The sequence below is a fragment of the Motacilla alba genome, chromosome 9 (genome assembly GCF_015832195.1).
Source record: "Motacilla alba alba isolate MOTALB_02 chromosome 9, Motacilla_alba_V1.0_pri, whole genome shotgun sequence".
Lineage (NCBI taxonomy): Eukaryota > Metazoa > Chordata > Aves > Passeriformes > Motacillidae > Motacilla > Motacilla alba.
Genome location: NC_052024.1, coordinates 10,367,372 through 10,382,990, shown reverse-complemented (window position 1 = coordinate 10,382,990; position 15,619 = coordinate 10,367,372). Strand labels below are relative to the sequence as shown.

General features: G+C 41.7%; 1 protein-coding gene across 1 annotated transcript in view; it reads left to right on the top strand.

Moving 5' to 3' along the window:
- DNER (delta/notch like EGF repeat containing) overlaps window positions 1-3,182 on the top strand; it is a 113,686-nt gene extending 110,504 nt beyond the window's left edge. The window contains exon 13 of the mRNA XM_038145803.1: window positions 2,096-3,182. Within this exon, the coding sequence (XP_038001731.1) occupies window positions 2,096-2,207 (112 nt within the window). The 3' untranslated portion in view covers window positions 2,208-3,182. The remainder of the gene's footprint in view (window positions 1-2,095) is intronic.
- Window positions 3,183-15,619: the final 12,437 nt, after the last annotated feature.

The following is a 15,619-nucleotide window of genomic DNA, read 5'->3' as shown; positions in this document are numbered from 1 at the left end:
GGACTCAGTTTGTCAGTTGCTGGTTTTGAGCAGAGTAGCAACATGTGGTTGGTTTCTTAATTCTGTTTCTGGGTAAACTCTGAACTTCTGCCTGTCCCACAGAAGTTGGAAGATACCATTTCCTCAGGAGTCATCTGTCCAATGTTCTCAAAAATCTATTTGAGTGGAGTTGTTGAGGGTAATAACTCTCTGTAGTTAGCCATCTCTTGAAATGTCATTCTGAGGAAGTGGAGGAGCAGGACCAAATGTGAAGATGATTTGCAGTGTGCAGTGTCACACACACATGGAACTGCCTTTGCCAAGAATTGCTACAATGAATGTGTACTGTCCTCAGCATTGTCACAGAACCCTCAGTTTATCTCAAGCTACACAGGTCTCTCTTGTTCAGTGCTTCACTGCAAAATATATTTTCTGATTGTTATTTCATGTAAATTACTTTGTGATTATCTTTGTGATGTGTAATATTGTCATACACTGGTAAGCACGTCTGATGTACACATTGGAATATCACCATCATCACCCATTAATGGACACGCCAAAGCTAAATGTTGAGCCTGAAGAACTTCCCCAGTGCTGCTGCTACAGTTTACTAACCCAAGCCCATAATTGTTCACAGTATGGCATTGAAGCTAATGTTAAAACTATTATCCATCATGTCCCTCCAGTATTTTTCCACACTCGGTGCTTCCCAGGATTGAGATTTCCCCACACAGTCTGTACTCTTTATTAGAGGAATAATCTTGTGTTTGGTTGCCCTGGAAAGAATCTTTATTCACTTCTTTGTATATGCTTTTGTTGTAAGCAGGCAGTTAATTGATCCAGCAGACTCTGTAGCAAGAACCTGCATCTTTTCATTATTGATTAGTCCTTGAATCATTGCCTGTTGCAGATTGTATTGATAATTGCTTTGTGTGTTCCTTGATGCCATCAATTAGATAGCATAGCCCCGCTGTGCAGTCCTAGCAGATACACACCCATTGAACAGAGTTCCCATTCAACACTTCTGTCTTTAACATAAACCTCTGAGGTTGGTGATTACTGTTTGCTGCTTTGGGCAGGGGCTGACTTCTGAACCACCTGGTCAAAGCAATGTGGTTGAGCAGCTCCGTGGCTCAACCAGACCATAAAGAACTTGCACATGTGCTGTGCTCTTTTCTCAGCCTTCTCTAGTTAGGGGCACATGTCAACCCTGACCTCAAGGAGAAAACAGATTTCGTCCTGCTTCCCTGTATGCAGCAAGCCATGTGCTGTCTACTGTCAGAAAGGGCAGGTAGACTTTGACTGAAATCTCTGGAGAATGTTCACCATCATCGTATCTCTGCAAAGCTCTATTTCCTGTAAACCCTTGAGAGTGATGGTGAAAATGGGTGATTCAGAATTCAGTGCTGCCTCTGCTTTAGTGAGGTGCCATGACTTGATTCCTTCATTCAGTTCTTGAAATTTTATCTCATTTGTAGAAAATCAGTTTTATCCATCATGCTGGGGATGAGCAAATGTGACCTGTCTGTATTTATTAAAATAACCTATGGAAGAAGGCAGACATTCATGCATGGGAATGAATCTAGTGTAGCCTTATGGACAGCTGAAGTACTTTGAAAAATGAAATTTTCTGCCATATATATCATAATGCTTTCAGCCATTTCAGTTTTGTCTGCAGTTCTAAATCACTGAAAACAGGCAAGAATGAAACTGAAAATCACAAACCTGCATGAAAGTCTTGGGCAAAAATCAAGTTAATTTTGGTTTGGGCTAAATAATATCTTCAAAATCTGAATTTTCTGGATTTTACTTTCCAGTGTGCACAATGTAAATTAATATATGCTTAATATAGTTCACAAGTGCATAAAAATCCTTATTGTGGATGACTAAATAAATAATTATGTTTCTGTGTTTTCTGTACTGTTTTCTCTGCATCAGGTCAATAAGAAAAAATACTTGACCATTTTTGCCACATTTTCCTGTGATTTCTTTTGTTATATAGAGTTTATTGAAGCTGTCTGACTTTGTTTCTGATCACAGGCCATAACTCACTGCATTGTTTCTTTGAACTCATTTATGTTTCTGTTTGTCACCAAAAGTTTTCTTTTATTTCCAGGTTTGGCAAGAAATCCCGACCTGCAATGTATGATGCAACCCCCATTGCTTATGAAGATTACAGCCCAGATGACAAACCTTTGGTTACACTGATTAAGACAAAAGATTTGTAATCTAGTGTATCTTTTTTGGATTATTTTTCAAAAGGATGGGCTACTAACCTAATTTAAATATTTTTAAGAAGAAAGCATAAGTAATTTAAACCATTAGATGCTTCAGAATTTTCTGTAGAATATTTAAGAACCAATTTTCTGCAGCTTTTAGTTTGGAAAAATATTTTAAAACAGAATTTGTGAACTTCATGATTTACATTTTAATGTACCTTGAGCTCTATCAATTATAAGCTTATGATAGTGTGTGCTTTTTTCTTGGTAGACACTATTACTAAACCCAGATGAGTTTCTTGTGGTTGTTACAGAACAGAAAACAATAATTAATGAGGAGTTCTTTATGAAATGTCAGTGCCAGCTTTCTCAGTAGAGGTAGGAAAAATGTGAAGCATAATATGATATATAATATATCCATTAATTAAAAAAGTCTAAAATGTTTGTGTTGTGAAAAAAGAAACTAGTAAAAATTATTATTCCTAATCTGAATGAATTAGCTTTTGCCTTATTCCATGCATGGATAGATAACCTATTCCTCCATTATTTCCTGAAAGTTGCTAAAACATACTCTTGAGTTGATGTTTGACATTTTTGTAATAGTATTCAGGCTAGGCCTTGTATAATAATTAAAGTGCCTCTTGAGGCAAAGTAAGGGCATGATCCTTTAAACATTGAAATCAATGAGAGAACTTCCATTGGCTTCACTGGATATGGGATTGGATCCTACAATTGGACTGAATCTATATTTTTCTTTAAAGTTTTTTTATATTGTGAGTAAACTAAGCATATGGTTTGAATTGTTTGTTTCCTAAAGGTTGTTGATGTACAGTATTGTTTCATGAAATATTGTGTATTTCTCATAGTGCTTCTTATTTAGGATCAGTATGGGGTTTTTGTGGCTGTATTTGATCGCTTATGGGCGTCTTAAATTCTTGCTTATTTCAGAAAATACTGAATAAAAGTTAACCAGTGAAGATTGCAGCTGTTTCTTTGTTTTTCTTCATTTCAAACTGAAGTGTTGTCTATAAATTTGAAAGGACGTGAGCGTATGATGCACTATAAATAATGCTAAAAAGATGACATTCCAGCTGTTAACCTGAAAAGGGAAAAACGGTTTGTATTATCAAGGTAATCTCTCAAAAGTGAGACAAATGCAGCTCCAGCGTGAAGGCACAGTCCTGAATGGTGCGTGTGCAGGTTAGTAACACCATTCTGTGTCTGAATTATAGAAATGCCAAATGCTCCTCAGAAATCCAGCGTACCTTTCCTGATGTCCTGTGTCTGCTACCATGGGCTCTTAACAATGGTGCTCCAAGACAGTAATTATTAAAAAGAGGACTGAGGAGCTCAGATCCAAGTTTAAATTAGATGAATTCTTCAGGCATGGTTTTCTATGACAGAAGTTGTAAATTTGCATCTCGTGACTGTCAGATGATGATTTTTTTATTGGTACAGTTTTCTGCTGTACCAATATATTGAAACTTTTGTTTACTGTGACTTCTGGGAGTCTTTTGAGAGCCCTTAAGAAAGAAAAATCAAGAGCAAGCTATACCCTGTACCATTTTTGGTAACTTGAGCAAAAAAGGAGCACTGTTGTAATTGATTTGTTAATCTAAGGAAAGGAAATACTAATTCGTCAGAATTTTTGGCCTTTTCAGTCAGTAAAATATTGGCTTGCAAATCTATATAAAGCAGGGAAACAAGCAACGGTGTTGTTTTAGGGAACATACATATTCATGGTCCATATTTTACAAGAGAGATGTTGCAATGAGCAGCAGCCTTTCTGCATACAAATCACACCTTGGCAGCGATTCTTGACCAACCTATATTTCTCTCAATTGACTGACCTGAACGAGAAGTAATTTGTGAGGAGCTATTTTCCTGTCAGCTTGAAGCCTCTAGCTTCTGTAAATCATCCTGTGCATCCTGTGAATTGTATTCTGAAAATTACTTTGTCTCCTTCCAATTTATTTTATTGAACTCTGATGGCATGTTATGCATGCACTTGTGAGATATTTGTGAGGCACTGCACTGCCTGTCAGATGGAGCTGTCCTAAGACCTGGAGGGAACAGACCCATCTTGTGTTTGTATCCCAGCTCTGAATCTGCTAGAACAAGTTGGTTACTGTCTTTGTACACCAGATCGTGTCCTGAGAACATACACGAATGTGGGCAAGGGACACTGGTTATTGCATATCCTTTTCCCCAGCCATATGAGATTTGCTCTGTACAGGGAGCAAATACAGATGTATAGCAAATACCACTTGCTGTTAATAAACTACACTTTTCTTTTTTTATTTTTTTTTCCCCTGTAAATAATCCAGTTGCAGAAAGGACTGATGGTATGTGGTCTTCCCTTAGCAATGGACTAACAGCCTCCAGCTCCTTCTGGATGAGACAGAGACAAGTCTCTGTGTTTTCCGTTAATCTCTAGTACTTGTGTGTAGGCACACAGTTTGTGGTGATTGGGATGGGGCTGGGCTGAGCCTCATCCCCAATGGGTGCAGCTGTGAGCAGCAGGTGAGCAGCACTGACAGCAATGAGCCATGGAGTGCCCAGGGGCACTAAGCAACCACCAAAGGAACAGAGGGCACACAGGTGCAATGAATTTACATAAAGGTATGAAAGGTTGGGCTAAAGAACAAGAAGGGCAGATGCTTGCAGCCTTCTGAAGTTGTATATGATGCCTTGCTGTTTGCCAAATGCTACACTGGTGTGAGGGGAATGAGAGCTGAAAAGAAACCAGCTCAGTAAGTGCATCCTTAAACAGTGAAAGTCTCTGTTTGGTTAATCCCTTTGAAAACAATGGGATTTTAAAGACAATCTGTGTGATGTTTTGGGGGGAAGTGGCTTGGTGTTCCTGGGCATCTAAAAATATACAAGATCTGACCATAGGAGTAAACATTGCTTGTTTTAGTGAAGTCTTGTGTTGTGACACTTCTGTCACAGAACTGATGTTTTCATCTTGTCTCAATCTCATTTCTGGAAGCAGCATGGCTTTTCTCCAGCAGGGCTTTGCTGAGAAATGCTTGAGCAGTTATGACATTCTTGAAGATGTGTAGTTTCTTCTTTGATAGCAATAGACACCTGATGAGGAATAAACTCAACACCTCTGAAAATTATTCTGTGTGAATGGCTGAGAGAAATCGAAGAGAGTCCTCACTTGTGTTGCCAGAGGGAACTTCTTTTCCCCTTCATGTGGCTAAATCCTTCTGTGTCCAAAATTTCTCTGAGATTCCCTTCTCATGTTGCACACAACCACCCAGCTTCTGCAGAGCAGACAGGCACACTGCATCAAACAGATGCAAATCCAGCCTGTCCTCCCTTTGGGTGCTTCTAGCCTGGTTTCTGTGGGAGGTATTTGCTGTGTTACCAGCTTTGGGAAGCTTTTTTTTTTTCACTGCTGCCATGTTTTTGCGGTTCATGTGCTGCTCAGGGCAGCTGGGCTGAAACTGCTCTTTGTATGGTACTCTGCTCTCATATTCCTGACCTCACAGGGGGTGCAGAAGTACAGTCCTCCCATGGATCATGGAGGGCAGCTGAAGGCCAGATTAATTCAGGGAAGAGTTTAGTCTCTCATGGTATGCTCTGCTATGAATAGTTAAAATAATGAGTGTATTGTCAAGAGCTAATGAGTTCAGACATATTCCCAAAATAAAAAATGGGAGTCAGGGCAGTCCAGTGTGTGCTTAAACCTTCTCTTCAAACCTGCTGAGAGAGATGTGCACTGGCTTACAGCTTTGAGGCACTCTTTATTTTAAAACAAAATATGAACAAAATTCTTGTTTAAACTTTGTTTTCTCTCTCAACATTCATTACCCTTAGGAAATGCTCTGCATGAGCAGGGGAGCAGTGAGAGAAGGGCAAAGTACAGAGCTGGTGCCAAATGAGAGACATGGAGCTGATCTGCTCTATCTCCTCCCTGCAAGTTTGTCTTCTCTCCCTTGAGACTTTGGCTGAGCGTCTGCCAAAAGACTGTAGATGTGTGGGGTCAGGATGGGTGGCATAAGGCAGATTTGAGACACTGCTATGTCCATCTTAAACATCTCACCAGGGAGATGAGAGCAGCCAGAGTCTGGCATCTGAGCAATCAGATGCTGCTGCTACCCGAGAATGCTGGAGATTGCTGCCTAGACAGGCAGAGCATGATGAGCTCTCAGCTCCTGCTCAGTCTGATGTGCTGGTCACTGGAGAGGTGACCCTCAGAAATCATCTTTGCACTTCTTGACTCTCTGCTGTTTGCACTAGAGCTGATCCCTCCGGTGCAACTTCTGTGCTGCAGAATCCCCCCTGTAGGACCCAGCATCTGAACCCTTTATATCCTTTCCCCTCCTCATGTTTTGGAATGGCTCCAAGTAGGTGAAGGTGATTCCTTCCAACAGGACATGGGTCAACCAGTGAAAACAAACAAAACTTCAAAGCAGTTATGCCACATCCAGCTTCATCTGGGCTCAGCTGGCTTATTTTCTTCTGCAGTGCAAAATGGATGACAAATATGACCCCTCTGGAAAAGTCAGATTTCTCTGTTATTATGAATTCCAGTTTCAAATCCTCCTTTTAAGATGTTTATGATAAGATGATTATTGTAAATAAGCTTCCCCCTTAGCAAAGAATAAATCATCAAATAGGCTTTGTTTGGTGAGATTTTTGGCAAAGGAATGTAAATAAATAAGCTAACTGAATAAACTTCTTTATCTGATGTGCTGAGCAGAAAAGGCAGCAAAGTTAATCATTTAGGAAAATAAGCTGGACTGCTGTGCTTTCTTCAATAATAGACCAGTCTAAGGAAAACAATCTGCTCTATCTCACTGAGCCTGGACTTTTTGCTAGCATCCCACAGACCACGAGAGATCCTGTTTATCACTCTGGCAGCAGTGCTGTCTTGTCAAGGAGATGTCCTTCAGCCTAAATTTTTGATTTGTTTCTTTTCCTGTGGACTGGTCTACTTCCTGTCAGAGGTAGCTCCTCACAACAGGACAGAGATCTCTTAGGAGGTCAGCTGTGGCTTCTCTTCCATCTCCTGGGAGTAGAACGCACACGGACAACAGTCTGGATCTGCAGGGTCTTAAACTTTGGACTCCATTCATGTTTCCATATGAGAAAGTTTGCATGTGACTCTGCATGGATCTCAGTCCAGCACCACTCAAGGAAATGAGTGTGACTATTCCAATTTTCACCATGGTATTTTATTGACTTATGGATTTGAAGTAATCTGAAGTAAATCTGCCTGGAATCTGAGACTATAAGCCAAATACAAGATGCACAAGGTAACAAAAATGCATGTAGCTTCTGTGGAAAAGCAAACAGCCTAATGCAATGGCGGTTATTTCGGCACATAGGAGCTGCATTACTAATTAGTTTGTCAGCAGAATATTTTGTTCTCACCCCCATTTGTAATTGTTGGATATGCAATCACTGTTGGTGCAATTTGGCCTCCTAGAAGGTTATTTTCTATATCATATTGGGACAGAGAGCACAAACAACATGTTCCAGTTATGGTTCTTTCTTGTTGAGAACGGAGAGATCTATGGGTAGGTTACAGAGAGCAGAAAGCAGCATCAGCTTGCTGAAATTGGTGTTTGCAGATGCCAGTGTATGGCCTTGATATTTATTCTACAGATCAGTCTGTGGTTGTTTGATTTGCTATGTTGCATCTGTCATTTGAATAAGGCAACCAGCAGTAACGTGTCATGATGCAGAATAATGTAATTCAAGGATTTTGTACCTAAAATGTGCTGTCCACAATGTCTTATTTGTGGCCTGTACATGACACCAGTTCCTCCTATTAATTTAATTTGAACATTTATTTCAGTTGTTATGCCTTTGTATGGCATTTGCTAGAAAGGTCTGTCAAAACAAAGCTGACAGAATGTTGTGTAACTAAGGACAGATCTGCTTTCCCATGTGCCTATTATGCCATTTCACTTTCATCTTGCCATGAATTTGGACTTGAGGTTGTTCTACATATGAAAGATGATGACCAGTTATTTTTATCTCCAGTATTCATCACGTTTCTCCCCTCTTTCCCGGTGCCCTGTCTTGCCTGTGTGCAATAAGGACAAAGACAGGAGGAGATTTTTAGAAGGCTGAATTAGGTGTGGAATTTATCAGTTTTCCTCTGTCTTTTTTTCATTTCATTTCCATGGAAAGAATATTTTACAATTCCATGGAGATGCCTTAATCCCTGAGAGATTAGAAGGGTTATTTTTCTTTAATGCATATGAGATTTAAAATGAGGTAGTAAGGTAGCAGTATTGATAGACATGTCAGGTTTAAATCAAAATGTCTCACAGCTGTGATTTACTTAGTGATATATGTTGCTGAACTTTGGAAGATTTCATTTGGTATACAATATTCAATGGTTTAGATTATTGAATGGTAAATACAGAGATGCTTTGCTAACATTTTGGAGTTTCATGCAGTAAACTACAACATTTCTGTAAAAACTGGTTAATACTATCTAATTTTCCCTCACTTTAGGGGACTGCCATCTGCAGAAAAAACAAAAATTCACAACAAAACTATTACCCTACCCAGGATAGGGTAGTGCCATTTGGCCTGGCACTATCCATGTTCTTCCAATCGCTTTTCAAGAAGCTCTGATTTTGTATAAGCAATAAAGTCATATTCTCTTTCCCCGTAAGGCAGTACCTCTCAAAGAGGGCAGAAATTGTGGACAGAGAATTATCAGACTTCAAATTAACAGTTAAATGTGGTCTTCATTCAAAAGCAACTTAGCCTTGAGATTTCTGAGAATTCATTGTCTCTCTCTTTTTTGTTTATGTGTTGTCTCTGACTTAACATCCCTCTCCTTCAAACTCTAGTGTCAAGGGTGATTTATGAGTGCAATTTTCTGTGTAATATTATGTAGCAATAGTTGGCAAATCCCTTCCCTCAGCAAGGGGATGTATTCTTCTTTGTCAGGCACCAAAGAGCCACACAACCCTTCAATCTCTTTAAAAAGGCAATTCTTTTTGAAAGGACAAATGCAAAATCCCATCTCATAATAATTCATAATTACTTATAGATATGTTACATGTACAAAAACTGCTCTGGCCACATGGAATTGGCCTTTTCATGGGATGGATCCACTGGGAGTCCCTCTGACTGTCTCAGGTCCAGCTGTGTAACCAATCTCTTGCTCTATGCTTGCAACAAGCTCTGCACAGTGCTGAGCAAAGCCTGGGAGACCAGCTGCATTGCTGTGCTGGGCACTGTTCGTGATGAAATTTAAGCATAAGCTAAATGAAGGACTTTGGGGGTTTGTTAACTTTCTGTTATGCATTTTTGCCTATTCTAGGGTTGAAGTATTTTTGCATTTATAGAGCTCTTTGAGTTGCAAGACTTGGTAAAATCTTATGTGAAATGTTGATGGCATCAGCCTTGTACTTTCCATGAGGGCTCTACATTCACTCTGGTTCCCAAAAACTTAGAAAGGACTCAAGTCCAATAAATTATTGTACACAAGAGGGTGATTCTTGTGCTTTTCTGGATGATTTGTAAATCTCTATTTACAATCTATCGGTATCTGCCAGGAAATCACTTCACATCTACCCAGTGACACATGTTGAGATGCTTCCCAATAATGAATGTAGTGCCTAGGTTAGGGACAAAGAGGGACAGCCCTTTCCAGCTTACCTGCCTGCCTTTTCTTAGCTGGGACTGGGGTGAATTGAAGTACAGTTTCGTCCTTGAACTCAGCTCTGTTTCCTGTCTCACCCATTTTATAGTCTGATCACTGCAGAACAGGGAATCCGTGTCCCTTGTCCTACAGAGGTCTTGGGTTTCTGCCCCTTTGTGTTCTTGGCCATATTCAGCCATGAGGCTGCTCCTGGTACCAATTGCTGGCTGTGGGGGACAGTGAGTGCACTAAACAAATGACACCAGTGCTGTTGCACACTCTGCCATGAACAGCTCAGCAGTGTAATTTGAAAATTACCTGGGTTTAGCTCTTAAACAATGCTCGTGGGCACAGTCATTTCCAGGGGAATTTGGATCATTGCAGCAGTGCTCTACATTGCCATGCTCAAGTGGGGGAAGTAGAAACATCTCCTGGATTGCCACACAGCTGACCAGTCTCCCTAAGCCTATGAATAACTGCTGGGGATGTGTCCTTGAGATAGGAAGTATGGCTTCTAGTAACTTCCTATTTTAACGGATAAAATTGGCTAGCTGGAATGGTGAAATCTACATCACAGATTGCTAAATCTTCTTCTTGCTGTAATGATGCTCTGCAAACAAAAGTTGCGATTTGAGACTGTCAAAAGTCTCTTATCTTATTAAGTTTTCTTATTCTGAGGGAATATCCAGTACATGTAAAATTGCCCACAGTATTATTTATCATTTATCATTCTTCATGCATTTTTATAATTTCAGTCTCTTCAGTGTTCACTCTAAAAAACAGCTTCTCTATATAGACATGATTCTTCTCTCTCTTACATTGTTAAAAATCAGAAGTAATTTGAATTCAATTCACTGAATCACATCTGTGCAACCCAGAAAAGTGTCATGATCAGGAGCTATGCAGATGCCATGGATTTAACTTACTGTAAAACTGGTGTAAGGGTCATCAGGATCTCTCTCCACAGATTTGTGGAGGTACATATTTCTTTTTGTCACACTCAAATAAGTATTTAATAATCATTTGGGGTAATTAACAAATAAAGAAAATACAGTCAAAGGTGCACAAGGTGGACAGAGGTCTTAACAGGTCTTGTTTCAAGTTTTTCTGGACTAAGAGAGAACAAATGTGTAAGCATCTGGCATGTGTCAACCCAAAGATTTTCTGGCATTCATTTTCTGCTGCTTACAAGATTAATTGGTGCATTAAGAGCTGGACTTGAGCTTCTTTAGATTGTTAAAGCAAGATTTGCTGTTGGAGGCTGCCTGGGAAATATCAGTGTTCCTGCAAGGAGGTGTCTGGCCAGCAGCTGTGCCAGCGGTGACGCGGTGAGAGCATTCCCTGGGGAGGTGACGACCGATCCTCCTGTGCCGCGTTCCTGTCCTCTCCTCTGCCCTGCGTGCCACCACTGCCCCCACTCCCCATGGCACTTGGCTTCTGCAGGAAGCAGGAAATTCTCGGGATTTTCCCCTTGTGCGTCCTTGCTGCCTCTCTGCTCGGAGTCCCCCTTCCTCTCTGGGGACGCTGCCCTTGCCCCCCGTGCCCGCACTGCTCGCCCTCACGGGCCCCACAGCCGGACACCGGGCACTGCCGGAGCTTCTCGCCGTTCCCCTCGCCCACCCCCGCGCCCGCACGGCTGCAGTGCCTCGCCTGGGGGCTGCTGATCACATCCGCCTCTGCTGCTCTCTCCAGACGCTTTTCTCGCCGCCTGTGCGGCCCAGATTCCATGGCCTGAATTCCCCCGGGCCGGCTGTCGCTGCCCGCTGGCGCGGGGCCGCCGGGCACGGAGCCCAGAGGCCGCAGCCCCGCGGCGCGGCCGCTGCCAGCGCCCACAGACTCGGCCTTCCGTCCCCGGGGCTGGCTAGGGAAAAACAGGCCTGGTGCTGCTGGCCCGAGGGACTTGGCATCTCCAAAAGATCAACTCTGTGTTTGCTGGGAGGCTGACAACCCTTCTTCCCTCGCTCACCCGGGCTCCTGCGGGGACAGTGGAGGGGCTGCCCGGCAGAGGCAGAATAAAACTTGCTCCCCCTTTCAGTATCATGTATTTTGTCCTTCGCAGAAGTGTTGTGCCCTTTTAAATGTATGCAAGACCTTTGCAGCAGCCTTCCTTCTGCACTTGTTGACCTGCTGTGGCTTTCGTGCTTTATTTTCTTTGCTGCTGTGAGCAGGACCAGTAGTGCCAACATGAAGGAAAAGTAAGACCAAATATCTCTCTGCCTTTCTAAAAATAAGACCTCTAGAGGTGATAAGAGAAAAAGGGATATCACATAAAAATGGCCAAATATGTCACCACCTATGCATTTCATGCTTTTATTTAGTCCATCCATCTCCAAAACTGAACTTTTGGAAGAGGAAGACAAGTAGCTGTCCTGGTACTTGGGGAAGGTGGTGGGGTAGTTAAAGCTGAAGAGGGAATCAGAAACACAAGCTCTTCTGGCAGCAGCACAGGTAATTAAAGACACCTGGTCGCTATGGGAACGCCAGCAAGAGCTTTCCCAACAAATTGGAAATCAGGACCTCATTTTCCCTGGCAAGCACAATGTGGATGGGTGGAAGGATATGGTATATCCAAACCTGAATTATCTCCCTTGACTGGGATACTCACTGCTGCCTCAATTTCACAAATCATTAACACCACACTGCTTCAGGTTATAGTGTCTCCTGATGCCATTTAAAAATACCTGTGAAGGGGATATGAGGAAGATGCATTGGGAGCAGAAGTGCCCTCAGCTGAACCACCTTTGGTGGAGCTGCACTCCCATGTCTGCATAATCATCTCTATGCACCTACACAATCAGGATGAAAATTATTACTAAATAACATTAGGGATTATACAGTTAGCAGGGATGTAAATAAATTTCCCTTTCAAAATACCAAAACACAATACTGAAAGGAAATCAAGGGCCTTTGAAGATAATGTGGTCTGTACTTTGCCAGTATTTTAATGAAACATTCTTACTGTTGAAATGCTGCTAGTTTAACAATGACCATGCCTGAGGAGATCCCTGGCAAGGAATCAGAAACAGACCTTTAGATGGTGCTGCTCCCAGCAAAGGGAGTGTATCCGTCACCACACGTACATTGAAGTTGCTTCTCAATAGCCTCTGAACTCTGCAAATGATTGAGACCCCTCAAACCCCAGGTTTGTGCTGTCAGTGTTTGCAAGCTGCCAGTGCTCTGATGCTGCCCCTGGCTGCCCTTGCCAGCTGTGGTGCTGGAGCCCCAGCCTGACCGTGTCCTCCCCAGTTAATGCCCTCACTGCAGCTCCCCCATGCCCAGACTCCAAAGTGTACATCCTGCCATGGGAATTGGAAATCTCTGACTTGGGTGTTCCCTCTGCCATACTTATATGGCATAAAGTTGAGGCTATGCCATCCTATCCAGCTTTGTCATCTGCATGAGATGAAGTTCTACATAAAAATACATTTATTGTTACCTTGAATGTTAAAATGTAATAGTTGTCAGAAAAAAACTGGTTTGGATTACTTAGCTGGTGTATTTTGGGTTGCTTAGGCACTAAAATTTTTTTCAGAGAAATATTGGAAAGCTCAGATGATGTCTCTAGTGCCATCTATGCAGGGTAGCTGCATTTGCTTCAGGTGATTTGACAAAGTGTTTAAGAGTAACAAGTGTGTCTAGATTTTGGAAGTATGCTATTAATTACAGTACTTTACAGAACATTAAATTTGTTAATTAGGCAAACTTACTCTACAAAAGCAAATACAAGGTAAACTGAATTAATAATAAAAAAAGAGATGTGTTTAATGAGTTCTGTATGCTTTGTAAACTTGCATAATCAAAAAGAGGATCTTGGAAACAGGATTTGCAAAGTCTGCAAAATATTTGGGGAAGCAGCATTTAAATAACTGAATGACTCTTCTAGTTCTGTTTCAGTGAGAAATAAGTGCTCCTAAAGCTAAATTGAGCTTTTGAAGTCAAATAATTCAATGGGATCAGCAATTGGATGAATTTAGTTAATTAAAAAGGCAATGCTATAGTTAAGACCAGAAGAATTTATTTTTCTTTTCAAATGCAGAGGAGCTATGTTGCTATAAAAACCTTAAATAAAATAATCCTTATCAGGGGATGAGATGGTGCAAAAGGAAGACAAACCAAATAACTAGAAGCCATTAAAAGACACAAAATATCCCGGAGTCACAGGAAATTACTATCTGAATAAAATATCCTATCTGAATAAAAGTGAAATTGGTCCTGATGCTCCAGTACTCCCTTTTGAAATGCAAGATCTCCCCTGGCTCCAGTATTTCTGTCCTGTGAGCACTGAATGAAAGGAGACTGAGAGAAGTGAGACCAACCTGTGTAATGTATTGCAGTCTTTGGAAAAAATTGTCTTAACTCATTCTAAGAAGAGAAACTCCACAATTTGGCACAGTAAAAAGAAAATTAATATAATAAAACCCCTGTATCTTCTTACAGGCACATTCTGGAACACAGTACATCCTGGAAATAGGAATTCACACTATTTATTTAAGTGAAAGATCTCTGACTGGCTTGGAGCAGGACCTTACCTAATGCAGAACAGCTTAAATACCAAATAAAAAATGATGCTTGGATTAAAATATTAGAAAGTCTAGGTAGAAATGACCTAATCTTAGTGAGATTGTAACATGAACTCATCCAAGTTTAATGAATAATTTCCTGAGCTGGGCTGTGGCTGGTGCCTGACCACCCCAGCAGCACCTGGCCCAGCTGAAAACCAAGTTTCCTGCAGAGGTGTCATGGGGCACGACCAAAAAGGCAAACCAGCTGAATTTCCTGAGGCAGCCTATGGTGCAGAGCACACCTGGAGACTCAACCAACATGAGCAGAAGGGCTCAGTAGCTCTCTTGTCCCCATAGTGCCACTTTGCTGCCTTGGTGAGGGGTAAGGCTTGGGGAGGATGCTGGTGGGGCTCGGGGATTCACAGATTGCTTTCTAATCAAACAGGTGGATTTCAAAAATTTGCAGCTGAGCTGCTCCTCCCCAGGTATGAGCATATTCCTACCTTCTTCTCATACAACTAAAGCCTACAGCATTCATTTGCTCTTGTTTTCATATCCTTTTTTGAAATTAAGTAATTCATTTGTTCTCATAATGTGCCACCCATTTCGTAGCAAATGCAGATTTCCCTCCCCAATTGTTTTAGCTTGTATAAAAGTCATGTAAATCAAGAGAGAAGCAGCCTCCAGCCCCAGGGTTGGTGTCCTGCTAATTGCAGATCCTGAACTTCTTTTGTGTGGCCTGCTGCTGACAGCTTGGGTTGTGCCAGCTCCTAGCTGGTTCAGGAAATGGTGGTGGGTGGATTTATCCATATGGGAAGGGTCGATGAAACTGCTCCAGAGTTCACTTGAGGAAGAGTGAGGCTTTTAGAAAAGGCCCTCGTGCAGGAGTGTAGGCGCCAGTTGAAACAAACAATGGTGTGACAGGGACATGGTGTTTGGAAAGAGCTCTAGTGAGCATCTTGGTCAAGAGCTGGTGCAGAATTAGTGCTTCCCTTCCTGGAGGGGAAGGAAGGGAGTGATGCATCAGTAAATGGAGCTGCAACACTTGAATTGCTTTAATCAGGCCATCACTGCCCAGGGACGCACTGGTGGAATCTTTCCAGAAACAATTTAAAGTTCATGTTCATAGAGTCTTGCTCTGATCACATCCAGCCTCGCCTGGATCCTGCAATGTGTCTCAAGCTGTTGGTCCTTGAGATGGATCCTGTGGCAGAGCTACCCTGCCAAAGGTAATGATCTGTCCACAGGTGAGCCTGATGCCGTTTTTTTTGAGTAGATTCCCTTCAGTATTGCTT